Here is a 27436-nt window from a genome sequence, read left to right as displayed (position 1 = left end):
AGGTGCTCTTGGAAGGCCAATTTCTCGGTGCCATAGATAAAAAAAAAGCCTGACAGGCTAACTGACCTCAGAACAATATCGAATGCGAGATACCATCAAATGGAGAGACAATTATTGCCCAAAAGCGTTCAACCTGACGTTGATGACCGTTATGATTTACAATTGCGCCTCAACGCCGATGGCGTCAAACTCGCGCTTATATTGGGGCACTATGAACGCTATGGAAGGCCTGGAGCCTGATCTAAACAGCTAGCCACCCTTTAGTGGAGGTTACGCAAGATCGCACCGTTATGGCTTATTTGTCGCTGATTTCAGGAATAGCTTACTCACGATGTAGTACCAAGGCAGGATATCGGTAGAAAATGAACAGAGTTAGTGCGGCATTGATTCCTTCGCATATGGAATGCTAAAAGAAAGTGATACTGTATAGTCGTCTCGATGCTTCCAAATTAAACTACTAGGCGCGTAAACAAATCATTCATACGTGCTGCTGAACACTGGCTGAGCCTAGCAGGCACGAAATAAGCCGTGTTCAGAATGGTGATCAACGATTCATTGAGGTGACTACACCTACCTGAAGAGGATTTTAAACAGTCACAAGACGAGTAAAGAACCAGTGTATGGGCGAAGAACATAACTTAAAGTATACGAGTGATAAAGTACAAATAATACAAAGTTGTCCGAGTGGGTTTTCAGACACCATGATACCACAACCGCCAATACTATAATTCCATCCCCTAGATCATGTGAAACAAGCGTGTTATGAAATCGTCGAAAAGAAAATAATGAAGGAAACAAAGGGAGTTGGGTTCTCAAATTAGGTCCACTGGGTCGCTTCCCCCAGCTATTAGTTATCGAGAAATTTGACCTGAAGCATGCTCACGACATAAGCTTGTCGAAGACAGAATGCTGATTCAGGTGTGGATCAAACCAAAGAACCCCTCGCCTTGTCCGCCGGCGGCATGGTGGTCCTGGAGCTGCTTCCAGGCGTCCTTGTTGTAGCCAGTGCTACCACCGTTGCCATTAGCGTGAAGGACCAAGGGGCGTAGTCCTTTGGTGTGGCTACTTGTTGTAAACGCTTCGGTACCAGCACTGGCCCCCAGCAAGTTGCTGACGACTGGGCTAACAGCGTTGATCACGGCTGGCGCAGCCCTAACGACAATAGGGGTTAGCTTCTTGACGGCATCGGCCATAAATGTGAAGAATCCTTCCTCTTCGAGGAAGTGCTGAGGAGTGTTGATGGCGGCCTGGAGGGCAGCATCGGCAAGAATGGCACGCTCGTGTAGTCCATCGATACCGGAGATGGCCGACGGCTTGTTGTCCTCAAAATCGGCTTCAGTCAGCATGCCTTGAAGGAGAGGAAGACCGTGCTTAGCGACTTTGGTTAATACAGGACCGGCAACTGATATAGCTTTCTTAGCGACATTGAAGATGTCACCAAAGAGGCCTTCTTCGCCTGCCGAAGCTGCAGTTTCAAATCGGGTAAGGAAGGCCTCTGCGCCACTTGCAGGAAGATTGCGGCTGTATTGTATAGCAGGGGTGGCCCTCCGGTTCTTAACACCGTTCATAGTCTTTGGCGCATCATGGAAGCCCTCAGCGCTACTCTTTTGAACATTACCAAGGGACTGGAGAGCGATCTGGAGCGCTGGCTGGGCAACAGCCTCGAGGACCTTAGGCGCAACCTGTTTGACGACAGGAGCCATCTTCTTTGCGACATTCCACATATCGCCGAAGAACCCTTCTTCAGCCAGCGTTTGGTGGTCCATCTTCATCATGGCTTGAAAGGCAGCTTCTGCCATGATGGCACGCTCGGCAACGCCTTGGGGAACCACTGGTCCGATGCCGCCACTCTCAGTTACCCCGGACTCGGCGAGCTTTCCGGCAGCGGATATCGCGACGGACGCGAGGGAGCTGATCGGGCCACCGAGAGGTCCTAAGGCCATGGGGAGGGCGGTCCCCAGGACGTCGCTCAAAATAGGACCGCCGACCTTGATTCCCTTTTTTAGGAACTCCATGAATCCTTCCTCATCCATGGCTGAAAGAGGAGTCGTCCCACGACCGCCTTTCGATTTCTCCACCGCCTTGAATCCGGAAGAGTTGAACCCACTGTTGACGAGACCATTTCCAGGGCGGGTTTGCCACGCGACCGAGCCATCTTGGCGGCCATTCCCTGCCGGATAATGATGGCCATTGTAGGCGATATGACCGTTTCCGTGGTCATGGATTCCACTGGAGGGCTGAAACCCGCTCTGAGCGAAGCCGTTCTGGGAGAAGCCGTTGTGTTGAGTGGGACGTGCTTCCTGGGTGAAGCCTTGCTGTGTGTTGAAGATTCCAAAGCTAGACTTGGTTCAGTCAACAGGGCCTTTGACCACGTCGGGGGTCTTCGAGGTAGGCACGGTGATGTACTGCACTCCAGGAGTTGAGATCGCGCCTGGTAGATTGACCTTTTGGGCATGCATGTCGAAAGCCGCGACGTAGTCAAGAAAAGGGTTTCCGTACATGCCGATCACGGACGCCGAATTCGGGGAGCCTCCGTAGACGTGGACGCCGATCGAGACATGATCACTCTCTCGGATCACGGGAGACCCCGAGTTTCCTATATTAAGTCAGTAACTGGGAAATCTCGCGTAGCATGCAGTAACTGACCTCCATAAGTATCGATTTGGTACTCCAACATACGCCACTGAGACTCAGCCAAGTTATGAGTGTTAGACAAGTACATCTCGTACATGTGGGCGCCCGGTTCCTTGGTCTTTTCATCTCTGAGATCGCCGGGATATCCAACAACACCGATGGACGCAGTACCAGAAAGAGGGGTGTCGGCAAACTTGAAGGGAGTAATTCCAGTGAAGGCCCTGTCGACTTGAATGAAGGCAACATCGAAGTTCCGGTTATTCTTGGCCGTCTGTGCGACAATCGGAAGTCAGCATCTTCTGTCTGTGAACCAAAGAGCAGAAGGGAAACTCTGGGAGTCGCATACCATCCATTCAAGCGTGGTCGCGATGCGCTTGCCCTGTCGAAATTGGACCTCGGCGCGGCTGTCATTGATAGACTCGTTGCCATTGTAGCCAATGTAGCACTTGACCTGAACGAGGCGACCCACTACGAGGCATGGAATTAGTAAGAGATCATATGGAAAAAGCATTACTCCGGGACTATGGAAAGAGAAGGTAGTACTTACTGTTGTGACCCCAGTCAAAGGCACAATGACCAGCAGTCACAAGAAGATCAGGGCGGATAAGCCAACCGGTGGCGATGGGCCATTTGGCAGAAGCCGGCTGGTTCTCGTACTTCAAGAAAAGCTTGACGATGGCTGGAAAACCTTAGCATCATGGCACTAGGGACTCACTTGGAGATCCAGCACTTACATCGATACTTGCCGCCCGGCAAAAAGTGCTCAGGTGAGACCTTGATACGCTCATCGTCACCAATGACGGACTCGGCACCTGGGTTTGTAAAGTTGAAAGACTCAGCCGAAGGAACGCTGGCAGCCGTGGCCTGCAGCTCCCATAAGGGAACAACAGTATCCGTGAGCTTGTTCTTGGTCGCGGTGTTCCGGAGTCCAACAACGCCAATGCTTTCGGTCACCGGAGTGATAACTGATCCTGTATCGACAGACATGGTAAAGATAATAGCAACGTAAGAACGAGTGTTTCTATGTAGAGAATTAACGAGAAGAGGACTGTGGGAAACGAGTGAATGCTTGGTTGAGCTGATATAACTCTTTTCGACAGGAATATTGGGTCGTTTATGTAGAAAGGAGTGTTTCTGTCCGCAGCCGCACCTACGTGCTCCGTAGGCTCGACATACCGTACTTGGTTGAGTCTAGACCAACAACAGTCTCACCCTGTCAACACTCGGCGACCTGAAGAGCTTGGTTGAGAAGTACTATGGCTTGATCTAGTAGCGGAAGATGCGTCACGTTATTGCTTTCTTGCTATCCTTTGATACGCAACGCAGTTGGCTTGTTTCTGTTTAGGTGAACCATAATCACGTCGATCAGTTGGGTTCATGGCCGTAGCACTGAGACGGCCTTCAATCTCTGTGCTGATCGTACCCATTGATGGATGCCTTGTCACGCAATCTTTTACAGCACCATATGCCAACTCCTTGACCGTATGTCTGAGTCTAGTGCCAAGAAAGGGGTAGATTTGGCTAGCGGTGTGATGAGACCAGACCTGAGCGAGATTGTCCACATATTTCAGAATTGTGTAGTTGCTAGAGGTTCATTATCAGGAATTTTTAATGACATGTGAGGCTGGTTTAGGGTGATCACTATGGGTCTGAAATAGTAAATAAGCATTAAATGAGCCATTGAAAACTGGAATATTGCTTTTCGCAGTTGCAAGGACGTCGCGAGAAGGGGTGGCATTTTTGACAAGATCTTGGACTTGGAATTGTTGTTGGCCAAGAGAGCTGGTTCTACCAACCATACTAATGCGATTAATTTCGCCTGAACTCCAATATGCTAAGAACGTTGCATTTTCCAAAAGTAGCAACATTCACTAGAGGAACTGCGCAGGGGCTGGTGGGAGCATGTGAGTGACTATGTCTACTTCAGCTGCAGTAAGGCTATCGTCGGGTACTGCAGTGATTTGGCGGCTATAGGGCTACGCAAGGAACCGACCCGCCATGCACGGCGCCCAATTTCTGTGGGGTGATCATGCGGCCTGGTGTGGCTGACTTCAGGTATAACTAAATTAGTGCGTATGCATGAGTACAGCTGAATTTGAATTCCAACACTGCTATTGGTCATGTCACTTAGAGACATCTGATTCATTCACAACCACCATGGAGCTTCAGCTACCTTCGCACTTCTCTGCTTTCTGCCAAGGTACGAACACATGCACCGACAAATGTGGCGTGGAGGGCCTTGATGAAGTAAGATCATGCCTTGGACCAGATCAGTGGCTGCCTGTGGTCTGCAGAAGCGGACCGGACCGACATAACGCATGCGGGCAATATACATGAACGCTGACGTATGCTTCGCGGGTTGGATACCGTCCATGTATCTTGTGAAGCCACCAAGTCAAAACCTACCAAGGAGGCAGGGTTACTCATCACAAACCCCTGGGCAAAGGGTTGCCCTTCGTTGAGGTTTAAGAGCTAGCCTTATTGTTTCTAGTAGAATCAGAAACCGACATGACATGGATCAAATAATCCCGTGTTATGCGTGATGAAGGTTGAGACAAGACGCGCCAGGTCCACTACCCTTATGATGGTTGAGAGCGACCAAGAACAGTCGTCTTCGCAAGTACTGTAACATTCATCCCTTGGCGATACCCAGTTTCAACTGGCAAGAATAGGTCACTTGTCTTACTTCTCTACTAGGTGTTTCCGATTTAATTCATCATCTGTTTGTGGCGGCACGGGCAAGCGGTCCACCCGTGCTCGGATGTCTTCCATATGTAATGCTTTTCTGGTTTGCGGAGACTAAATCAGACTGATCTAGTGAGTTGCTTCATCCTGAATCTTGAGTCTTACATCGGCAGTACCTCCGCAACCCCTGATGGCTGTGTCCACCGGCTAGTTCTCGGATTGGTGCGAAACACATTGAGGAAATTTGCTCGCCAGTAACTTCTAGATTAAGAACGATACGCGTGTCCAGAGCAAACTAGACCATGCCCTGTGCAGGAGAACAATTTGAAGACATTCACCGTATTGGTCTGATTCTGATTGTGTCTTAAAAGTGGTATGGCTAGACTGCTCATCAGATGTCTTTGATCGGAATCACCAGGCAGGCGAGCTTTCAATCAAAGGTACAGTCTGCAAAAGTCATCCATAATGAACGCGAATCACAGAAGTGTCCTCTTGGAAGTACATGCTAAAAGAAATAGAGCCGTGGATACGTGCCGGTTACCATAAAGACCTCCCTTTTGTACAGTCATTGAGTTATGTTTGACGTAGGCTCCAGCTTATGGCGAACTAGTACGCGGCTGTCATGGATGATCAAACCGGATACCCCGAAGCTCATTGTATGAATTGACTCGCAAAGCGGTTGGTAATACTCAACCGTTGGTACTTTTGTAGCATGCGACTGAATGGAATATGCTTTTGACTACAACAATGTCTTAATTTAGTAACCGCTGATAAGGAGGGCAAAATGCCCGTCTGCAATGGGAGGAAGTGGCTGTATTCATCCCCTTTCCTACATGATGACAACCAAAGTCGCCTTGCCAAGATGCGTTGAGTTTCATTTGCACAAGGTAAATTTGGCTCTTTTGGCGACTTGATTACATTGCCAAGAGCTGACTCCCGGCAGTGAGAGTAAATATGAATGTCGGCAATCTAGGCATCAGCTTGAGCAGCGCTAAGCCAGCAGGAAGGCGCATGGCTGGAGGGGGCCAAACGCGGACTGCCATTTTTCAAAGAATTCATGGACAAATTTGGATTAGAATACTCAGGTGGCACTTTATTATTTTTGGCAGGTCCATTTAGTGAGTTCCAGAATGCCAGCGACCCGTCTGTTGCAGTTTCGGACTCCAATAGTCCAATGCTGTTTTGCTGAGTCTCATTGTCTTTGGATCTTTCCAACACTCTATTGACTCGGAACTAGCTAGAAGCAATCTCTCGAACAACATTGAATATATGTGGGTAAAGTTGCAGTATCTGATGACGATATCATTGCATCACCTTCCTACGCTTGTTCTAGATCTACCCATGCATGGGGAGCCCGAAATCATCAAGGCTTTGTCCATATCTTGTGAAGGAAGAGAATGAATATTGACGTAGAAATCATCCAGGAGTAGCCAAGATATGTGTGTTTCGTAAGAGCCGCCAAAGTTGATCCTAAACACAACGCCAAAAGGAGGGTGCCTAAGCGCCCTCCGTAAGTACCGTCGAGGCTGAAGCCGGATCCGGGCTGCAAAGGATTACAAATGCGCACCCCGTAAACCCCGCCGAGGCTGTACCATAAGGTCCAGGCTCTTGCTGATTACGTCGCAGTCAAAATCTGGACAATAGCTAGGTGAGATCTTCAGTGCGAAGCATGGTGCATAGTTGTAGAAATGGCCTAATTTCTCCCGCCATGCTCTTGGCGGAGGATGTTACCACCAACGATGCCAAGACAAACCAGGCATAGGATGGAATACTCGGATTCATTCACAGCCTCGCTGGAGCGATAGTTCTATGATGGCAAAGAATTCATACCAAATATATATCAAGGACTTTGGTCTTGCATCTATATAAGGCCAGTCAAGAAAGCACGGTGAAAGCCATTCGAAAACCATTCATCTTCTCAAGCCTTCAAGTACGCTCAGAACACAATCACACATAACATCCCTTCTAACATTTGCCCAAATTCAACTGCAATGGTTGCCGCACTACGTCTTTTTGCTGTTGCAGCTCTTGCAGCAGCTACATCCGCATCGCCAGCAGCGGTTCCTGTCGATTCATCCGTGCAGTCCCTCGAGCAACGCGCCGGTGACGGAGGCAACGTAGCACTCGCAGGTGCACAACTCGTAAAGGAAATTCTGAAGGCAATTGGTGTCTTTACCGATGACGAGAAGAAGAACGCTTGGGTATGATTCCGATGCCCAAATTCCGCGCAAGGCGGCGCGACTGACGAAACTGTGCAGGACTTCAAATCCAATAAGGACATGTGCGAAGTCTTCATGAAGACAGTGGACGGCGGGAAGTGTACAATCTCAGTTGAATGCAAGGACGGGGGCAAGACAGAGTACTACCCAAACAAGGCGGACTACAAGAACTGCTTCGTCGGAGGTACTGAGACCATCAAGGATCCCAGAATTGGAGAATTCAGGTGAGTATTCAGCACAACTTTGAAACGGAGAACATTTACTTACCCGCTACGTCCTGTTTCAGTCTCACCTACACCAAGCGAGATGGTGCCGAGGGCCAGGGCTTGACGGAGCCCGTGCTCAAGGTGAAGAACGTCGGCAACTGGAAGGAATGGAAAGTCACAGATATGGCCAGGGCCAAGGACAAGGCGGACCTCTGCGAGAAGGGTATCGCACCGCTGAACTGTCATAGGGGTCCGTGGCTCTGCCGCTGGGTCCATGGCGGAAACACCCCTATCACTCAAGACCGCTCCAAGCGCTGGAGCTGCGGTGTTCCCAAGGTCGGAGCCACTTTCCCAGATGGTACCAACTGGGACAAGATGTGGCAGCACTAAGGGGCAAGGAGCAATGCTGCCAGTGAATGGATGGAGAAGCAGAGTGTTTCCTACTGTCAAACTTGATACGGAGTTTTGTGGTGTATGGGTTCTTTGAGACCATTCGGGTCTACCTAGGCATAGAGAGGAGCGCGATTATATACATGTCATCTTGAATTGAAAGTGGATCCGAGTATATGGAGTATCGTCGCAAATTCTAGTAGCCAAGTCGCTGATCTGCGTGGTCGCAGTGCCAGCCCCACTTGACCCAGACACAAGCACTTTAAGTCATCATGACCTAACTACAACTTACGAGCATACTAATAGCAGCGGAACATGATTGCATCTGACGGGACAGGCTTTGAATACGTATTTACCGCTGCCGCAGTCTGATATTTCGTTGTTCCGCGACGGCTGTCTTCGTATCACCGCCCCCGACCGTACCAATACCATGGCGGCAGCCAAGGTCACCCTGTTAGCTTCTCTCCGGGTCACCAAGCATCAGATACCCGCGCACAACCTGATCCCCAACACATCGCTGCAGCGGAAGCCGCTGCTGCACTACCACGGCGTCTTCCCCTCCTCCATCACGGCCTCCGCCATAGAGTCGCACCTCGGGGCGGTCGGGGTCGTGGAGCCGCAGTGGCGGTACACCATGTACAGCACGACGCACTTCCACAGCACGACACACGAGGTGCTGTGCATCGCGCGGGGCGGCGCGGCGCTGTGCTTCGGCGGCGAGGAGAACCCGGGCAAGGTCGAGCTCGAGGCGCGCCGCGGCGACGTCATCGTGGTCCCTGCCGGGGTCGGGCACCGGCTGCTGCGGGAGGCGGAGGAGGGAGGCGAGGGCTTCGAGATGGTCGGCAGCTACCCGAGGGGCTGCAGCTGGGATATGTGCTACGGCAAGAAGGGCGAGGAGGCGAAAGTCAGGGCCATTGAGAAACTGCCCTGGTTTAGTCGCGATCCGGTGTACGGCGACGAGGGGCCCGTCTTGAATGTGTAGGAGCCTGTCTGAAGGAGTCGCGGAGAAACTGGTCAACCGCCCGCTCAGCTTTGTCTTTGACTCGGCAGGTACATCGACAGGGCTGTATGGATGAGACCTTCGGCTCCAATTGGGAAAGCCTTTGTACCGGTCCAGCAGCCATTCATGGGGTTTCTTTGACCCAGGTCAGTGAAAGGGTGGTTGAAGACATTACCGGAAGGCAAGAAGAGATGAGGACTGTGTGCTACTTGGCATACTACGAATCCCCTCGCACAAGACCGCCCTCGCGATCTCATGCTTGGTTCGGATGGCTTTCAATTTGAGCTCAAGACGATGCCAGTGCCAATGCAGGGTCCGCCCTACGGCTCTGTGCGTGAACGGCACGGTTGGGAAGGCTGACCCGCTCAAGGCGCTGTGCGATGTATGCTATCACGAGGTCAGCAGGCTGAACGCAATGAGAAAAGATCCGACGTGTCAGTACCCACGCAAACTGGTGGATCGTGGGAGTCTTAAGAAGTGATAGTTGTTCTTCGTCCGAGAGATCCCGGGATTTGGAAGGCTGGACGGTGGCTTGGCACAGAATATTGGTATGCCGACAATTTTGTTGATAGGGGTTTCCATGATTTATTGGCCGAATGGGAATGTTGTCTGGCATGATTGCGTCGGATACGAGAGTATCTCTACACTTGTCGGCCAATACTACTCAAACCACTCAAGTAGTGTTTCGACCATTACGGTGGAGACGACAGGATCAGATTGAAACGATTATAGAAGCTAGACGTTTTACATAAAGGCGGTCAAGGCATTAATGTACACCAATGCGAAACGATCAAGGGAGGATACCACGCGAGCATATATGGACAGGTCGTGGCTCAGAGGCACTTTATTAGCCAAATCTCCAGCACGATGCCGTAATCTAAGTAATGTCAAGCTCTAAACGCCGCTCAATGCGAACTCCTGGTCTCATGAAAACGTCCCATAACATGCAAAATGTGTAAATGCAACAGGCACCCAGAACTCTCCGTCACCTTTTCAGCCCGTGTCGCGACCCAACCGGATCAACCGCGCCGCGCGAAGGAGCCCGGCGAGCAACTCATGCTCTGCTTCATCAGCTTAGCCTGGCGACCGTTATATCGAGTAGGCGCAACGTTCTTCGCCCGAGAAGGACCGGGGCCTGGCTGCATGGGAATGACCGTGTCATGCCTGGTTCCCTAGACCAATGACCCGTCGCTCTCCTGCAGGAGTGTCTTGCCACGATCCCACTCTCTCTGCTCTCCCTTCTTCGTCCACCGCACGTCGTCTTCGTCCTTCTTGTCCCCCTTCTCCCACTTCTTGACCTGGTCTTCGGTGAATCCGGCGGCGCGGAGTCTATCGGCGCCCTGTTCCTTCCAACGCTGTCGATCTTTCAGGGCCTCTAGAGCGGTGCCCCAATCGTCGTCGTCGTCATGCCCCAAAGACACGTCAACCTTGGGGTCGTAGCCCGACGCAAAGCGACTGTCCATGCCTGAGGAGCCAGAAACTGCCCCGCGACCCCGCCTGCGGATAGGGGACGGCGGCTTTGGTCCTATAATATCGTCAAGGGGATCTGAATCTGACTCGGAGACATCGCGCGGAGTGGGTTCCTCGCCTCGAGTCTCCTGTCTTCGATCTCGAGTCCTCTGCGGCTCCCGGTCGACGCGAGAGCTCTCGTGGCGATGTCTACTGCTGCTTGGACCGTGTTTGTCCCTTCTCCGGTTGTCGGATCGGTCACCTCGGTCACCTCGGTCGCCTCGATGCCTGTCTTCCCTCGAACTCGCCCTCTTGCTGCGATGGCGATCTTCGCGATCAAGCCCACGCCTTGGACCGTGATCGGCAAAAAGCTCCTTCCTGGAGTTCCTGTCCTTCACCGACGAGCCGTCGCGGTCGCCTGCCTCATGTGCTCTACCCCTAATCTTGATATCTGAGTCATCCCGCGGCTTCTTAGACCGTCTGGACTCGGAATCGACGTCCCGGGGAGCGTCGCGGTCATCGGTCTTGCGCTTCTTAGACGAGCCACCGATGATAGCGGTAATGTCGCCCAGCATGCGCTTGCGCACGTCGCCCGGGGCGGGTCTGCGCCGGCGGTCGCGCTCCTCTGATGCCCGTCGCTCCTGCTGCTTGGCGCGCTCCAAGTCGTTCAGGCGCGCTTGGGAGTCGGCGCGCTCCTGGGCGAGAAGATTGCGGTTGTGCGAGTCGGTTGCCTTGACGATGTTGTTCAGGAAGCGGGTGTTTGGTTTCGGGTGATGCGCCGGGCGTCTGAGACAGAGTCAGCCATGGTGCGCAGTATGGGATGCGCCGCAGGAATGTTCGGTCGCGGGGAATATTGTGGAAAAGGAGCTTACTTGGCGGAGCCGGTGTATGCGTCCATGCCTACGGCGGAGTACTTGAGGGCGCACTCTGCAGCTTCCTTGGAGAGGAGGTCTGCGACGAAGTCGTCGGAGAGGTCGTTGGAGGGCGGCATGATGAGGTGAATAGAGGCAGCTTGGCCAGCTCAGGGCAGCATGCAAAGCAGAGAGAGGCCTGAGAACAAGGATGGCGGCAGGGCTGCGAGTGCGAGTGAATGGCAGCCAGCACGCACGAGGTGCATTCACAGCCAAGGCGAAGAGCTAAGCCAAGCCTTCATGCGCAGAAAGCTTGGTGCTGGCTTTGCGCTGGATGGACCGATGAACCGATAGATGGATGGATGGAGGTCCCGGGTCTCTGCCTAGTAGGTACAGCAGAGAGCAGAACAAGGGGGGTTTCAGTCTGTTTCGTTTCGTCACTGGGACGGATTGACCCTGGTCAACGGTCAATGGTCGACTGTCAACGGTCAACGGCTAGTTAATAAGAGTCACTTCGGTCCACTGCTCTGACCTGATCAACGGCGGCTGCCCCGTTATCGGCCTTATCGCGCTTATCGGTTATCACCCCTCCAGGGCCTTGGGAAATCGACTAGTCCAGATTAGGCCCAATGTAAATAGTCGCGACTTCAAGTCTTCGTTTTCCAACGTCATGCCATGCGGGAAAGCGGACGCGACTTGCTTCTGCTTCCAGCATTAGAACACGGACCTGCCATTACTGCACACGCGCTGTTGGAATAAGTGTTGCAAAGACGTGAAGCGCGCGAACGTGTTGGACTCCGTAAATTAACGGCCAGTACATTGTTATTATTTGTTGGCCCGGTACAAACCCATCTTCAACACCGACTCATCCCCATCGCCCGCCATCATGCCTCGGGGCAAGAAATCAACCCCAGCCCCGGCTGAGCCGGCAACGGCAGAAGAAGTTCTCACAAAAATCAAGTCGCTCAACGCGTCGTACGAGATCAGCATCCTCAAGCTCTCGGAACCCATCTCCACCGTCCCGTCCGACCCCAACACCCAGCGCACCTCGGACGTGTCCAACGCCTCGCTGGACGCGCCCACGCCCGCCTCGCTCGAGGCCGACCTGACCCACTACCGCGAGCTCTTCGCCAAGCTGCGCTTCAGCTACGTCGAGCAGGTCACCAAGGAGAAGTTCATCCGCGCCATCGTCGGCGACCCCCCGCTCATCGTCGCGCCCCAGGAGAACCTCGAGCTCGAGGCCCTGAACGCCGCCGCCAAGGCCGAGCTCAAGGCCCTCAAGACCGAGGTCGCCGACATGGTCGCCGACCTGGAGCGCCGCGGTGCCGAGCTCGCCCGCCGCTACGAGGGCGTGCGCCTGCAGACTGCCACCCTCGAGGACATGCCCGCCAAGATCGCCGGCCTGGAGGACGCCGTCGCCCGGCTCAAGAAGCAGCACGCCGGCCGCATGAACGAGAACCCCGAGTTGAACCTCCCGCTGGCCAAGACGGTCGAGCTGGTCGACGCCAAGAAGCGCAAGCGCGCCGAGCTCGAGCGGACGCTGGAGCAGCTGCAGAACCAGGTGCCCCGCAAGAAGAAGGAGCTTGAGCGGCTCCAGACTGAGCTGGGTCCCCTGGAGACGAAGAAGCAGAACAGCGCCGCTGCCGCCAAGGAGGCCAAGAGGAGGAAAGAGGCCGCACTTGGGGGCGTCGAGGATGATCTAGAGGAGAGAGGCAGATGGTTCCGCGCTGCTGAGGCAGGCCTACGGTCAATGCTGGAGATCGAGGGTTGATTTAGTATTACGATAATGTGCCATGTGTTTCAGGGTCACGGAGGCGTCGGGGCGTTTGTCAGGAATGACCCTTCAAGGCATTTGGTTTTGGGCCAGGGTCGCGCCTCTCACAACTGTACAATTTATTGATACCAAAATGTTTGCGTTACGATCTAGCGGATGACACCTGGGCTAGATCGTTGAATTAAGAAGGAGCATCCCTTCGAATTACGATTAATGCATTTACCATCTTCAGCGAACTGGGTATCCAAACGAGTCTGCTAGAGGGAGGAAGGGGGGAAGTTTGGACGTTGCGACAGAACTAGCTGGAGATGGAACCAGACGAAGAACAGGACTGGGGGCCAGAGGAGGGGAGGGATGGCGTATCGGAAGACTCGGATCCAAGAACTCCGTCGGGGTCCCGAAGGGGCTGCGAACGCGACCTCGCGCGCGCGAACATCCGCGGATCGACTCCCCACGGGCTCGGGATGCTGAGTCGGACCCGTCGGCGTGATGGCGCAGCGCCCGGCCGCGCTCGAGGCCCGAAAAGCCGCCTGGGACCCATCGCCAGCATCATCGTGTTCTCAAAGTCCGTTCGTCGTCTCCGCGGTGCGGCCCCTGTCGTTCACCAGGCTTCAGTGGTTATGTCTCACAGTGAGGCCATGCAGTATCGTTTGCAGGACGGGGGAGGGGAAAAGAGAGCAAGGGGAACTTACGGTCCGGCATCACGTATCGAGCCCGAGCGGGCCGTTCCCGCGCCCGAGCCGCGTCGATGCGCCGCGCGACCTGGACGGCGGCTTGGAAATTGGGCCGTGGCCCCACGGGTTGCATCGCTTGCCGGTATGCCCGCGGGACTACGATGCCGAACTCGTCGCGCACTGGGGACTCGGGCGAGCTGCTCCGCTGGGAGGCCCTCGAGGTCATCCGCTGCCGCTGTTGCTGTGGTCGGGATGCCCGACGCCGTCGAGTAGCGCCTGATAATCTCGCCGCTGCACGTGAGTACAGTGTTGTCAATGTTGGGAGGGACGACCTCTGGGTCCGGGCCCGAGATCTCGCCCTGGAAGACTGTGTAGACGGGGACGCCTGGGAGCCTCGGGTTGCCGATGCTGTGTACGTAGGCGGCGGCGTGACTGAGGTCGGGATCCATCTGTTCCTCGCGCGGCCGATCGAAGCGTTTGAGGAGACTGCTGCCGCGTATGTTGGAAGGCGGTCGCCCCGACCACCGCGCCGTCTGTCGGCACCACGTCGCGGTGCTGCCCCTTGGCGCAGAATGGCTCGCGATGAACGTGCCCGCGGGGAGGAGGACCCGGATGATCCCCGTGAGGTCCGGACATCGTACGAGCTTGGAGACCTCCCCGAAGACCGAGGCACCGGGCCTGAACCGTCGCCCGAGAGGGTGCTCAACGGCGCCGACGCCGTGCGCAGAGTCGAGCGGTTGGTCCGCCGAGACGGGGTGTACCCCCTGGACAGGGAGCGTCCGCGGGACGGTGTGCCGTGCGTCGTCCGGGACGCCGACACCCCCGGTGGCATCGATGTCTCGCTGCTGCCCGGGAACGGGCCGTTGATGTTAGAAGTCGAGGTATCGGCACTGGTGCTGTAGTAGTCAGAGTCTCCAGTCGGCGAGTACCAGTCGGGCGGCTCGTCGACCCACGGCGGCGAAATCGGCCGTCTCCGTGGAGGCGAGCCACTCCCTATAAGCGTCGTGGAGCTGCTTCCAAATGACGACATTTTATTGTGTCTGGTGAGGTTGGCTTTCGGTGTTGGGTTCTGTTGTTGGGTTGTTTCTACAGAGATCCAAAGAGAGATCGCGTGGCTGGTCTGCAGAGTCTCTGGTGATCCCCGCGAATATTATAATATTGTAGAAAAAATACTTGGCCTATTGTGATTCAGTAGACAGATTAATGGAAGTTTATTATACTGCTCCCTTCAAGCAGAATATGGGAATGTCGTGGCAGTGGCGCTTCACTCCGGTTTCGCCATGGTGTGAACGATGAATTGCCTTAATCAGTGTCTCCTCGACCTTGTCTGACTATCTAGGTAGTGTTTATCGGTGTGTGAATCAACGTGGATATATAGATTACTCAATGTCTTCCTGTAGTCAGCACTGCAACACGTAGACTAGAACCACGTTCATGAAGCTGATTATCCCAGAAATATTCGGGTCCATAGTAGGCGTGTGTCACCTACAAAGAACGGAATAATTTAGCTGCTTCTGTTGACTAGCCTAGCCAATGTGATTCAAGTGAGGTTTAACCTTCGCCTCCTTTACAGAGGTAGGCAAATCAGGTTTTCATGTGCCTGGTTGCTCATTATACGCACCTTCGGCCTTTATCTGATGTCGAGAAGTCTAATTCCATATGCGGAACTCAAAACGAGGTGGTTGATAATATGATGTCTTCCCCTCGACGGTGGTGGCTCGAGCCGCGAGGTCTCCGTTTCAAGTTCATGTAAACTGCCGTGGGAAAAGAACAGCGTGCGCAAGTTTTGATTATAATGGCGTACTCAACTAGTGATTATAAACCTATGTCAAAACGCGGTGCTTCTACATGGTAGTTGACCCTCAATTCAGCGCATGCAGCTGCTGCGCTCCATCTGCAGGTTTCAAGTAAGGCATTCGGTCCTTGGTATAGAGCTCGACAGCCACCTTGTTTCCTAGCTTGGATGCCCCCCCGTCCAGCCCCCCAGCTTTGACATAGGTCGACTCTGGCATAATCTCTAGCTCGGTGAAGAGACTAGAGCCGCAGTCGCCACAGAAAAAGTGCTTGTTGATCTTGCCCGAATCCCCGATGGCATCATAGCTCTTTGGGGTTCCTGCCAAATGTCCGGCTTGTCAGTAAGAAGCCTCCGCAGCTCCTTGAAGTGGACACTGTACCTTCAACGACCTTGAAGTCTTTGCGGGAAACCATGACATTGGAAGTAAAGGCGCTACCAGTCCACTGTTCCATGACTATTAGTGACCACAGTGTAACGGAAGCAGCGATTTGCATACTTTCTGGCAGTCGACGCAATGACAGAGTGCGGTCACAAGGGGTTCACCTAATCAACCATCAGCATATGTTTGCTTTGCATCATGGGAAATCCGATGTTTTCTTACCAGCATACTGATACCTAATCTTGCCGCACAGGCAGCTTCCGTTGGTCACCATGGCGGGCTTATTAGATGTAGAGAGTATGAAATGTCGGCGTTAAGATGATTCGCAACCGTTTATAAATTGTAGCAAACGGTTACATTCTTATAGTAACTAACTTTCCTCTAGACTGACTCGCTAAGCGGGGTATGTGGTGCCAAGACCCGGTCGGACGGGAATGAGGGGGGTGGCCCTGGTCGGTGATAAGCCACAACTAATCCCGTTGATAGGTGCTTCTTAGGGGACGAGGGAATATGCCGGATTTCCTGCTCGCTCAGCAGCGTGCGACACTATGCCCCATTAAGCTGTATATTATAATCATTACGGAACCACAGGTGGATTGAGGCTGGGTCACAAATTTGACAACGTTTTGTTATTTATATATAAACTCGTACGGTTTATTATAAACTGGCCGGTATATGTGGTTGGTATAATAGGGTACAAGAGGTGAGGGGTGGTCCACCTTATGTGTAAATAGCAAACGCCACAATTGTGGAGGGAGCTCTTTCGTCTCCTCGCTAGCTTTAGAGGATCGCAGCCTTTCTCCACCTGTGGTGCCGTGACACGGCTAATCTTAGTGTGGTCGTCGGACTTGTCTTGTTTTCCTACGGAATGGCAACGTCGCATCAATAGGCTGACCGCCGTCGCCCCTTTCGCTCTGTGCTCTCGCACACGCAAAGCCCGAGGCTCTTCTAAGCGATGTCGAACTTCCACATCCTCTTCCCCCAACATCAAATTGATCCCTTGTCTCCCGGCCATCGTCGTGAAAAACGACTGACGTTCCAGAAAAAGGTACGTCATAAGGGAGTGACAGAGAGCGCGAAAGCAGGTGTTCGTCGTGAGATGCCATTACCGAGCTGAGGCTAGACCCAAGTCCGCTATCCATAGAGTTTGAATTGCGTGCTGGCAGCAACGCTGGGGGTCGCCTTCTTCCATTCCTCCCGGCCTAGCTTTAGACGATGGCAAAACATGACAGCTACTTTGGTATATCCGTTTATGTTCGGACCTTGTACGACCGGCGGAATATATCTCAGTGTGTACGCTACCAGTACCTGGATGGGGCAACATGCAGGTGATGTTTTCTTTGAGTCTTTGCCGCACCGTCAGTTTCTGGCAGTGGCATGAATCGGAGGTCTGTTTGTCACAGTGCCATCTGAGATCTTGACAAAATTCTGCAGGTTGTTTCATCGTATCCCCGAGGATCTCCATGACTTTCAACAGGTCTGATACGGCGACGGCAAGGTAGAACTTGTTTGTAGGTACCGTCCGCAGCGAATTGCAGACCTCCGCTGGATTGGCAGGAAGACTCAAGTTGCCGAACCTTCGATCGAAGAGTAGAATGACGGAATGCCTCTGATAAAGTCTACCCGGCCATACCCATATGCATGCAGGGTGGCAACTCAAAGACGAGGGTCACAATCTGTTGCTAAGTCTTTGAAATCCCAAACCTCAAGATTTCATCTATGTCGGACTTTGATTTTCAGCCTAATTTGACCAGTTACTCTTGTCTAATGTTCGATCATCTGCTCCAGAGTATTGGAGTGGTGTTAAAGTCGGTCTTGGAAGCGATGGCATGATACTTTCCTCTTGACGGTCCACGTCGAGGGTGAGTCGACTTGTTGTGTCTCCTCGTAGTATACCTCCTCGTTCTACTCAAAGATATTGAGGGACATGTTCTTTGTGTTGGTGAGAACTCGAACCGCCGATGTTGGTGTATTGTCCATCTCATCGTTCGTCATCATTTCGGGACTGAACATACAGGACTCGGAGAAGTCGCCCGTTCTGTCTTGTTCCAAAGATGCTAAGACGATATGAAGAAGGGCGCTCACCCAATGATGAGCCTTCCACGCGCATCTCCCTCATTCCACAACATACCATGTCTTTGAGAGATCTATTTCAACTTGGGGATATATCCCTTTCTTATTATGTGAGCCGGGACATCCTTTACGCCAACAGCAAACGCAGCCCCACCATATATACCTTTACCGACACAGTTCAAAGCTTCTCTAGAAGGCAGCCAGCGTGAAGGGATAGCAGGCCGGATCTCTGAATCGACTGATTAGCTCCCAGCGAGCCTAGCACATTAGAGCAGTGTGTCGAAGCACGATAAGCAACTAGAGCGCCGACCTGCGTGTGCTTCGGATCGCAACCCTTGCCCACGACTTACAGTGGATGGGCTTCCGTGCTGGGTCTGCGCTTGGGACAACCGGAGGCGAGTGCATCATTGAAAGAGGCTATTAATCAACCAGTCCCCCAAATCACATGTATTCGAGCTAGTAAACGGCTGCCCGATCGCCAGCCCGAGCTCGTCAGGCATTTAGGTGGCCCTCTTTGATAGCTGCTAGAATGCTCATGGGTCCCAGGCGGCCCTAAAGCCAACGCCACTAGCGCTATCAGCCAACACCACGCGCACACACGTGCTAACTAGCAACTACCGAAACAGCTTCTCCAACATCAAGCTGGCCCTAGCCTAGTAGCGGGCGTCTATAAAGCCGTGCCGTCGGGTCCAGGTACCGAAGTAAGAGCACTTAACAATGCGATTATTCGCGACGACAATGTCGTCCAGTGCGAACTTGCAGTATCCGGAGTGCTTCGATCACAAGTAAATCCTCCTAGCCTCGCTTAGGCGGCCTACAAAGGATCCGCCGCCTACTAGCCGAGCTGAGAGGGCTCCCAAGTGGAAGCAGCTATAAAATGCTTTAGCCAGTCAACTGGCCGTTATCCAGAACAAGCCCAAACCAAATGCTTGGTGCCCTGGTGTCTTCTACAACAAGCATTTCCATGGGTCTAATCCGTATATTAAAGACAGACAGCCGTGCGACGTGTGTGGCTGTGGTAACCTGCGAAGTGCGTCGATGCCATCTCCAACTTGGTACTCCCCGGCCGGCCATGCCCTGTAACTGGATCGCGTCTGGTGATGCTATCCCCAAATCTGGCCAGGACCGCGACAGGATCGCCGAGGGGGCGGGCGTGATCGGATTCGAGCTGAAAAGGATGCGGGTGTGGGACGACTTTGCGTGCGCCTCTGACTATGCCCACATCGATAAGGTCAAAGCATGGCAGCAGTACGCAGCAGCGACGGCGGTAGCGTGTGGGAAAGCGTTTCTAGACTTCTGGGTGCCTCTGCTACCAAATGCGCAACATCCCGCTAGAGTTCCGGACAGCCTCTCACCTGAGTTTTCAGCTGAGTGACACCCATGTTGACCTATCCAATGGCTTGGCAATCTATCCAATAGCTTGGCGATCTGTTTAATAGCTTGGCACGCTACTACATCTAGACCCTTCTGATCCATGAACTATAACTTCAGCCGCTCGCGAACATGGAATTCTTGAGTCCAGAGCACTTCTCTCTGCCGCTGGAGGTTGGGTATAAAGTAATTGCCGCCCGCAGCGCATGGCGGTCCATTTTCTGGCACTCAACCTAAAGGGAAAAAATTTCAAGAAATAGCGATTATCGGCGTGATCATAGACGTTCGTCTTGAATACCAAACCGATCCCATCATGGCTGTCATTCCACACTTCATTCGCTACACGAGTTCAGGTTACCGTTCCAGCGCGTACCATGTCCCCATCGCTAGCATCTCCGTGGGCACCATCCTAGGCCTCATGTTCTTGTCGTTTTGTATCAGCTTGGCATATTTCTATCACAAAGGTACGTGGCTAAGGCATGAGCGCGACACCAGCATCGCAATTTAAATCTCAGGCGGCCGCTGACCACTGCTACCAGCCAACAAGCAGCACAAAACCACGGGAAAACCGATACCTCATGGGAAGATCATCCTCAAGTCTCTGGCGTGCGCGACGCTGCTCGGCGTGTTATTCGTTTGTTGCTTCGGCGGCAGCGATAACAGCTCAGACCAGCCGGCACAGCAGGGCGCGACGCAAGGTGGCGGCGGCGCGGCGTTCTATCCTACCGCCCCCTCTCAACCGCAATACACGCCGCAGATGAACTGGGATCCCGTCAATGCTGCCGCTGAATCGAAGGTCCAGTGATGGGTGGGCGATGTCAGACGGCGGCTGTTGGGTGGATTACGAAACTTGAAAGCAGTTCTAGTAGACTGGAGTGGTATCAAGTAGTTAATGTAAAGCTTGACTGCACAAAATGCTGTATGCGTCCTGTTTCCACCGGTGGCCCGTAGGCCAAGATCGATTCGCTTCAGGCCGCCGCGTAAGGCTGTGCTCCGACCGGCCTCATGGTCCGGGTGCCCAGTCGTGGAAATACAGCCGTGCGAATGTCGACATTCGGTCCTGCTAATGGCTGCTCATATCTCTCGGCAAATAGGATCTGGATTTTAAGGCTTATCGCCAGATCCAAAGATTTCAAAGCCAATGCCGTCGCATGGATAAGGGTCGAGCATCTCGTGTAAGCTGGGGTACCAGCGCACCCATTGTCGCCAGCTTATTGGCCATCAAACCCGGGATCTGGCGGTGGAAAGATGCAATTTGCATCCGCCAGCCCCACCACTACTTGCACCTTGAAATGAGGGTACCACGACAAAAACGATGTCATTGGCTCCCCAAGTATTCCGGTTCATGAACCAAGTTTTGAATCATTCCACTCTTATCTAGGTCTGCCACTATTCATCCTGACCATTCATTCCATTTAGGACACATTCTTGATGGTTGATTCCATCCAAAATTCTTCTAAGATCATTCCATTCACTATCGCTATCTTCTTAGGTGACACCCCCCTTCGCTCCGCTGGATGGGGGCCTGCTTGCCCCAAACCCCCTGCCATCTACGACTCCGCCTCTAGGCCTGCGGCGCTGTACTTCAACGCTTGGTACTAGTAGAAACATGACTAAACTCCCTTTGTGGACTATAGCTGCAAATACTATAAGATAAAAATCGAATTACACGACTGCAAGTATACATTCACATTTATAACACGAAGCAAAACTGTGGACACTAAGACAGCAGAAATGGCTGTTTAGACATGACTTTAAACCTAAGTCTACCAAGCTCAATGTTGATTGGATGAATTGGAACGGACACAGGAACGAGGCGCAGCATGCAGTCAGCCCGAGCCCCCTTGGCGTCAGCCCCATCACCTCTGCCATAGTAGCGCATTCTTCTTTTGCCTCACTTGCCTCCTTTTTGACTCTACTGCACAAGCAAATGTGGTAGTGCTTCGCATCGCAAGCGCAAGATCTCCTCTCTCTATCAGGCTTTGAGACAAGAAGTGCTTGCCTTGTGGTGTTAATTCAAGCTACGATGCCCCCATTTTCGAAGTTCTTCAGAAGGATCAAGCTGAGAAGCTTCGATAAGTACCAGGTATCCTGGAGAACATCTGCATTAGTAAACACTATCACTGTTGGTCTCCTGGGGGTGATGCTTTTGATTTTGGTCTCAATTTCAATTGTTCATGCCGGCGGAGTCAACTCAACACTGATGTTCTACACGGGGGATTGCGATACTGGAGCGTCGCCAGTCAACACCTCTTTACATCTCTTAATCAACATAATCTCAACAGCAATTCTCGCGTCGTCAAATTTCTTCATGCAAGTTCTGAGCGCACCATCGAGACAGGAAATTGATGTTGCACACAGGAAGGGAAGCTGGCTGGACATTGGCATACCATCATGGCGCAATGTCTTCTACCTATCGAAGTTGAAGAGTGTCATTTGGTTAGCATTCTTCTTTTCCTCGATTCCCATACACCTACTCGCCAACAGTACAATATTTCAGACGGATGTCCGTGAATCAGGGTACCAGTTGATGATAGTAACTCACCAGTTTTTCAACGCAACGGCACAATGGTATCTACCTGGAGCTGCACTACTGGATGATTGGACAACAAATCGAAGCGACTACTTGAACGTCAGCTCTGATATGTCACTAGCAGTGCGTGGAGCCTTGCGGGAAGCGAGAGGCTATGACAACAAAACATCAACTAATTGGGAGAAAGTGGCCAGTGAAGACTGCCGGAAATTATATGCGAACTGCCAGGGAGTTCGGAAATACAGGCGGGTGTTTGTAGTTGTGGGTCCAGCATTGGAGAATACGCGTGAGACCTGGAAAGGCTGGAGCCGCAACCAAGTACACAATCTTCCTGACGAAGAGGCTCAAGCATGGGACCAATATGTTCCCGCCACTGAGGTCAACTCTCTTTGGTATGCATCGCCTTGCACCATGTTGGCGAGTAATAACGGCAGTGGCCGCCATCAGCATTGCGAGAATACTTGCATCAGTTCTTTAGGCGGGGACGACTCGCGACAATCCACAGGGGGAGCTTGGTTCCTCAACTTCAATCAACGACGCGAAATGGATACAATAGGATCTGCTAATGGACTTCTCCACGTATCCCATTGCGCGGCTGAGAGAGCGCAGGTTCAGTGTAGGATTGGAGTATCAAATCCGCTCCTCTTAGCTGTTACTATATGCACTATAGTAAAGCTTCTGTGTTGCTCAGCGGTCATGTTCTATGTCGACCATCGGGATAGCATCGTTCTCCTGGGTGATGCAGTGTCCAGCTTCCTCTGTCAACCGGACGCTGACACCACAAATCTATGTCTTCTTGGTGATAAAGAAGTCAAGTCGAGGCCCAAAACCTTTGATATCACTCGGGGAGCACGCCGATGGCGCTCGAAGATAAGACGACGCGGGGCCGCAGTGCCTTTTGTGGTTCGCGAAATATCGTATTGGATGTTCATTGCATTGACAGTTGGACTGATGTTATCTTTCATCGCGATGTCAGCGTCAGGGGGTCAAGTGTAGGCTTTTTTTTTTTTCTTTCCTTTTTTTAGCCTCTCAATTATCTATTAGTACCATACTACATCAAAGACTGACTTAAGAACACAGGGACGGCTCATTCGGAAATGACGCATCTGGATCAACATTTCCGTTGCCTTCAGTTACTTCACTGTTGAGTTGTGTGCTGCTAGCCAACTCCCCTCAACTCTATCTCTCATTTTGCTACTTGCTCTATAACTTATTCTATACAAGAATAGAAATGGCACGCGAATGGGCTGCTATGAGTATGGATTACAAGCCACTGCGAGTGACAGCGCCGAAGTACGTATTTGTGATCGGGTTAGCCAAGAATGTACTGATTCATTATGGAGCACTAATAAAATCAACAGAGGAAAACAACGTTCATCTTACTGGCTTCAGCTAAGGATGAAATACAGCATTCCTCTTCTCATAGTTAGTGTGCTGCTGCACTGGCTCTTGTCCAACGCCATTTACATTAGCGTTGGAGAGGGGGGTAAGTAAAAGTACATTAGTAGAAATATTGATTTTGCTAATCGCTGATACGCCGTATGGACTATTTCAGTTCATTGTCCTACGATGCTGCCCGTGGAGACCCAACTCTTCCTTCCGGTGCTGTAATCACTGTAGGCTATTCAATGACAGCCACGCTAACCCTTGGTATCGTTTTCGTGGTCCTCATCCTTTTCCCCGTCTTCTCCATGGACCGGCTTAAACTACCTGGGGGCATACCGATGGTTAGAACCAACTCCTTCGCCATAGCCGCAGCTTGCCATGTCTGGCCGCATGAAACAGAAGAGCTGCATCATAGCAACTTCCACGCTGGCTCTAATTCTATGGCACAGGTATCATCGCTGAACACAGGCAGTGAGTCGGAATTCAGTCTGGGTGCAGGATTCGAGGATAGTGGGAACCGAAGCAGCCATGAGATGCGTAGTCTCACTACCCCCAGTGACCCAAACATTGTCGGGTCACAACATTCTGACAACACAGATGCAGGCGGGATTGAGGCGCTGGTGGAATCTGAGATCAAATGGGGAGAGGTCCCGATGCCACCGTCCTGGTATGCCATGTACGAACATCTCGATCATCATGTGGGCCACCTCAGTTTCGGGTCAATGGATCATTCAGTAAAGGCTCCCGAAGAGGAGGGGTGGTACGCATGAATAATGGGTTTAGATAATCTATTGAAAATAATATTCATTAGCTGCATGGCTTATATATTTCATACTATATTGTCCCGAATCAGCGCGACGAGTGTTCAAGATTCCAATGTGACGAAGTAAACGGTGTCGTTACCGCCCAAGTTCCAATTCATCAGCAAAATATCAGGAGGCTTTTCTCCAACTATCAAGTCCTTGTTTATGGCATTTGCACCAACGCTTTGTAGTATAATACTTACTTCTACAGCCATGAGCACTTGCAGGCTATAAACTCTAAGATCTTTATTGAATACCCCTATGTTGCCTGGTGGTGCCATTTTGCATGTGCCAATTCCATGCCAACATAGAAATAGAGCGCTTATGTCTCGGCGCTAGACTAGACGCCAAGGGTGCTGTAGAGCGAGAGAGTCTCTGTGTTATTCAAGGGCTACCTGCGGTGGGTTATTTGAATCGGAGCTTGCCGATGGTGCCTTGACCGTCGGCGTGGTTATAACTACCGCCATTTCATTAAGGCTACAGTATTTTGAGGAGATTGACTATCGTTCCAGTTTAAGGTACCAGAAAACAACAACCCTGATTGAAGACAACTCCCCCATAATTGCCGGATGGTCAGTTGGGTGGGGCTGATAAGGAGCGGCGGTATGTAGCAAAGGTAAGGCGGGGGAGCGCTGCAGCCTAGGCACAGCTGCCAGGGTTGCCTCATCACCCCACGGCGCGTAAAGTGCTTGCACACAAGTAGTTAGTTGTTTTAGCAGGCTTATCTTCATATATCAATCACCGTGACCCATACGTGAGCTGCGGTGCAGGCACCAAGCCACTAGTAGTATCGGTTGTGGTCATGTTATTCAACATCTAATCATTGCTCCCTACCAGGGGCAGAACTCAGCCCTCTTGTAGGCGAACTGATGATACAATGGCATCGTTGTCGATCTCTACATCTGAGCCGCACAGCTGCTGTGTTTTAGCGCTGTTCGTTCATGATGCGTACACTTAAAGAGTACCATGCCCTTGATAGTAAGCCTTAAATCAAAACCTATATAATCTTTCAGAATATTATCAATAATTCAGACTGCTTGCTCTTTGTCTTTTCTCGTGGTGGTAGCGTTCCTTATCGGCATTTTGCACTTGACTTTCTAGTATCTCGACAATGCACAATGCCTGAGCCAATTGGTATCACAGGTCCCACGGCGACTGACCAAAAACCGGGTGGCAGTGATAGTTGCCAGAACGCTTACTCTTGGCTAAGGCTGTGCAGAATCGTGGCGATGCTTTTTTGATCCCAAAGCTTACGCATGCACTGCCTTTGGCACATCGATATTTTACTTTACTGCCTAGGACTGTTCTGTAACGTCTATGCTTTAAAGCTCAAACTTCGGGGCAAGTGTTGCATTGCACTTATTTCTGTCAGTTGACCAAGATGGCTGCATCAACGAGCGAGGTGTCGCCCTGCTTTCTTTCCATTATTGAGATGAGGAGAAATAACGCCATAAACGACGAAGAATACTACTACTACGGACTGGTGCACCTAGCCGGGGTAGTTCACGTTCAAGACAAAACGGGAACTTCTGAACATGAAATGGCATTACTGCACTCAGATCCGTTTTTCTACAGCATCTATAATGTCTCGAAGGAGATGGAACCCGTTGAAGGTACATATAAGAAGGCGACTTCGGGGTGTTGACTGATTTAGATTTATAGATATCTCGCCTTTCATGCGGCTATTTGGGGCGTATCACACTAGAAATCTGGAACAAATGCAGGCCTATCACGGCAGTCTTCACGAAACGCAGGCATCATACATGAGGAGACTCCTTGCAATGCGAGCACTGTGGGACGAGAGGGCTGACGTTCTAAGATTTTGCCTTCAACGGGGTGGGTTCACGTATGAGAAGCACTTTGAGGAAAGAGCAAACTTGGCCGAGTCACGGAGTCCGGAACTGAAGGCCGCGATGGAGGGCACGAGATTCCGCTGGGAGAACCCTTTTAAACCTCATGTCTCGGCAGTCTTCGATGCCGGAGGGGCTCATGCTGTTAAGTGGTGATGGCTGTGAGTACTTGAGCAGAGGTCGCGAATAAGTCAAGATCTCCCTTCCTGCTGCCCACCCCCCAGTGTTAAATGGGGTTGCTAGCGCCGTGCATCCGCCGATCTGCAACAGCTCCCTAGATTCTACCAACCAGCTCGAATATGGATGCTTATTCTGTCTCGGATTTACAAGTATCTACGCATCTAGTCGTCGTATGACAATGAAGATTCCTTTGAAAAGGCGATTTCCCTCCCTCGGTATCGGACTGAACGCCTCCATTCTGCGCTACATTTGCAAGCGTAGAGCCATAAATGACAGCTCCGGCATTGCAATCATGCTTGTCCAGAGAAACACTAGAACTAGGAGTGGAATTAAGTGCATATCGTTGTAACGGGACGATACAGAGCGTCGAGGTGGGCCTAGATTGATTGCAATCCATGAGCTGGAGTTTGACTTGGCCCCAATAGCAAGTATTGCAAGAATTCCAACTGTGACTAGAGCCACGCATAAATTACCTCCTAAGTTGCCTCAAGTTTCGGGCGACCCTTTTGACCCCGCAGATCTTGAGGTTAATTGTTGATACTCCTTTTCTGGTCATGGCTGACTTTGCCCTTGATGCTCGTTTGATCCCCTTTGCTTGACTAACTTAAAAGGACATAACATTCCGCCGAGATGGCTCATTCTCCTAAATCCTGTACAATTAATGCATTATCCCTTTTTCAGTATAAAGGCAGGCATGGACACAGTTAGCGAAAGGCTATCACCTGCGCTGCTAGCGCAGGGCGCTGGCAACTACCTGAACTTTCTATCAGACCCTGCGGTCCCTTAAACTGTGGCTCTTTAAGTTATGTCCCGTAAGTAGAGTTACCCGTAACCCTGCCAAAACCGTCAGAAGTATACTGCTATACGGGCGCGCTTATACTACCCGCCCCGTTAACCTGACACAACCCGAGCGACCGACTGAGAAGATAAAGAGTCCTTCCATACCCCATTGATAGACATATAATAATTCGAAAAGTGTCCAGAGAAGATATTGCAGAGAAACGTTCAATAATACCTCAAATTTGCTAAATTTGATGAGCTGCAAAATGCGTATAAGAAGTTTCACGAGTTTGGCGGTAGAAAGTCATGTGACTTTCTCCTAGTTTTGGACCTTACCTCGGTACATTTAGGCTGCGTGACTCCCTTTTCGGCTCCTTATCCCTTTTTGTACGACTCCATGCCTC

General features: G+C 51.8%; 11 protein-coding genes across 11 annotated transcripts; 7 read left to right on the top strand and 4 right to left on the bottom strand.

The window, feature by feature from the left end:
- Positions 1 to 914: 914 nt before the first annotated feature.
- JN550_009922 (uncharacterized protein) lies at positions 915 to 3621 on the bottom strand (the record flags this gene model as incomplete). Its single annotated transcript, XM_049322046.1, has 6 exons — positions 915 to 2337; positions 2407 to 2596; positions 2647 to 2905; positions 2981 to 3102; positions 3182 to 3313; positions 3369 to 3621. The coding sequence occupies 6 exons, from the start codon at positions 3619 to 3621 to the stop codon at positions 915 to 917; spliced, it is 2379 nt and encodes a 792-aa protein (XP_049168040.1).
- A 3689-nt stretch (positions 3622 to 7310) lies between these two features.
- Positions 7311 to 8134, top strand: JN550_009921 (uncharacterized protein; the record flags this gene model as incomplete). Its single annotated transcript, XM_049322045.1, has 3 exons — positions 7311 to 7520; positions 7578 to 7762; positions 7825 to 8134. The coding sequence occupies 3 exons, from the start codon at positions 7311 to 7313 to the stop codon at positions 8132 to 8134; spliced, it is 705 nt and encodes a 234-aa protein (XP_049168039.1).
- Positions 8135 to 8564: 430 nt separating this feature from the next.
- Positions 8565 to 9116, top strand: JN550_009920 (uncharacterized protein; the record flags this gene model as incomplete). The annotated part of the gene is made up of 1 exon (XM_049322044.1): positions 8565 to 9116. One exon carries the CDS (start codon positions 8565 to 8567, stop codon positions 9114 to 9116), a length of 552 nt encoding a protein of 183 aa, XP_049168038.1.
- A 1190-nt stretch (positions 9117 to 10306) lies between these two features.
- Positions 10307 to 11574, bottom strand: JN550_009919 (uncharacterized protein; the record flags this gene model as incomplete). The annotated part of the gene is made up of 2 exons (XM_049322043.1): positions 10307 to 11369; positions 11456 to 11574. The coding sequence occupies 2 exons, from the start codon at positions 11572 to 11574 to the stop codon at positions 10307 to 10309; spliced, it is 1182 nt and encodes a 393-aa protein (XP_049168037.1).
- Positions 11575 to 12320: 746 nt separating this feature from the next.
- Positions 12321 to 13205, top strand: JN550_009918 (uncharacterized protein; the record flags this gene model as incomplete). The annotated part of the gene is made up of 1 exon (XM_049322042.1): positions 12321 to 13205. One exon carries the CDS (start codon positions 12321 to 12323, stop codon positions 13203 to 13205), a length of 885 nt encoding a protein of 294 aa, XP_049168036.1.
- A 301-nt stretch (positions 13206 to 13506) lies between these two features.
- JN550_009917 (uncharacterized protein) lies at positions 13507 to 14912 on the bottom strand (the record flags this gene model as incomplete). The annotated part of the gene is made up of 3 exons (XM_049322040.1): positions 13507 to 13738; positions 13901 to 14646; positions 14703 to 14912. The coding sequence occupies 3 exons, from the start codon at positions 14910 to 14912 to the stop codon at positions 13507 to 13509; spliced, it is 1188 nt and encodes a 395-aa protein (XP_049168035.1).
- Positions 14913 to 15744: 832 nt separating this feature from the next.
- JN550_009916 (uncharacterized protein) lies at positions 15745 to 16330 on the bottom strand (the record flags this gene model as incomplete). Its single annotated transcript, XM_049322039.1, has 4 exons — positions 15745 to 15995; positions 16057 to 16120; positions 16174 to 16220; positions 16279 to 16330. The coding sequence occupies 4 exons, from the start codon at positions 16328 to 16330 to the stop codon at positions 15745 to 15747; spliced, it is 414 nt and encodes a 137-aa protein (XP_049168034.1).
- Positions 16331 to 19201: 2871 nt separating this feature from the next.
- Positions 19202 to 19504, top strand: JN550_009915 (uncharacterized protein; the record flags this gene model as incomplete). Its single annotated transcript, XM_049322038.1, has 1 exon — positions 19202 to 19504. The coding sequence occupies one exon, from the start codon at positions 19202 to 19204 to the stop codon at positions 19502 to 19504; it is 303 nt and encodes a 100-aa protein (XP_049168033.1).
- A 309-nt stretch (positions 19505 to 19813) lies between these two features.
- Positions 19814 to 20305, top strand: JN550_009914 (uncharacterized protein; the record flags this gene model as incomplete). Its single annotated transcript, XM_049322037.1, has 2 exons — positions 19814 to 19964; positions 20040 to 20305. The coding sequence occupies 2 exons, from the start codon at positions 19814 to 19816 to the stop codon at positions 20303 to 20305; spliced, it is 417 nt and encodes a 138-aa protein (XP_049168032.1).
- A 2959-nt stretch (positions 20306 to 23264) lies between these two features.
- Positions 23265 to 24189, top strand: JN550_009913 (uncharacterized protein; the record flags this gene model as incomplete). The annotated part of the gene is made up of 3 exons (XM_049322036.1): positions 23265 to 23326; positions 23395 to 23519; positions 23669 to 24189. The coding sequence occupies 3 exons, from the start codon at positions 23265 to 23267 to the stop codon at positions 24187 to 24189; spliced, it is 708 nt and encodes a 235-aa protein (XP_049168031.1).
- Positions 24190 to 25603: 1414 nt separating this feature from the next.
- JN550_009912 (uncharacterized protein) lies at positions 25604 to 26228 on the top strand (the record flags this gene model as incomplete). The annotated part of the gene is made up of 2 exons (XM_049322035.1): positions 25604 to 25835; positions 25885 to 26228. The coding sequence occupies 2 exons, from the start codon at positions 25604 to 25606 to the stop codon at positions 26226 to 26228; spliced, it is 576 nt and encodes a 191-aa protein (XP_049168030.1).
- Positions 26229 to 27436: the final 1208 nt, after the last annotated feature.

This window comes from Neoarthrinium moseri (genome assembly GCF_022829205.1).
Source record: "Neoarthrinium moseri strain CBS 164.80 chromosome Unknown scaffold48_Wmoseri_CBS_16480, whole genome shotgun sequence".
In the NCBI taxonomy this organism is placed as follows: Eukaryota; Fungi; Ascomycota; class Sordariomycetes; order Amphisphaeriales; family Apiosporaceae; genus Neoarthrinium; species Neoarthrinium moseri.
This window is presented reverse-complemented; position numbering and strand designations above follow the sequence as displayed.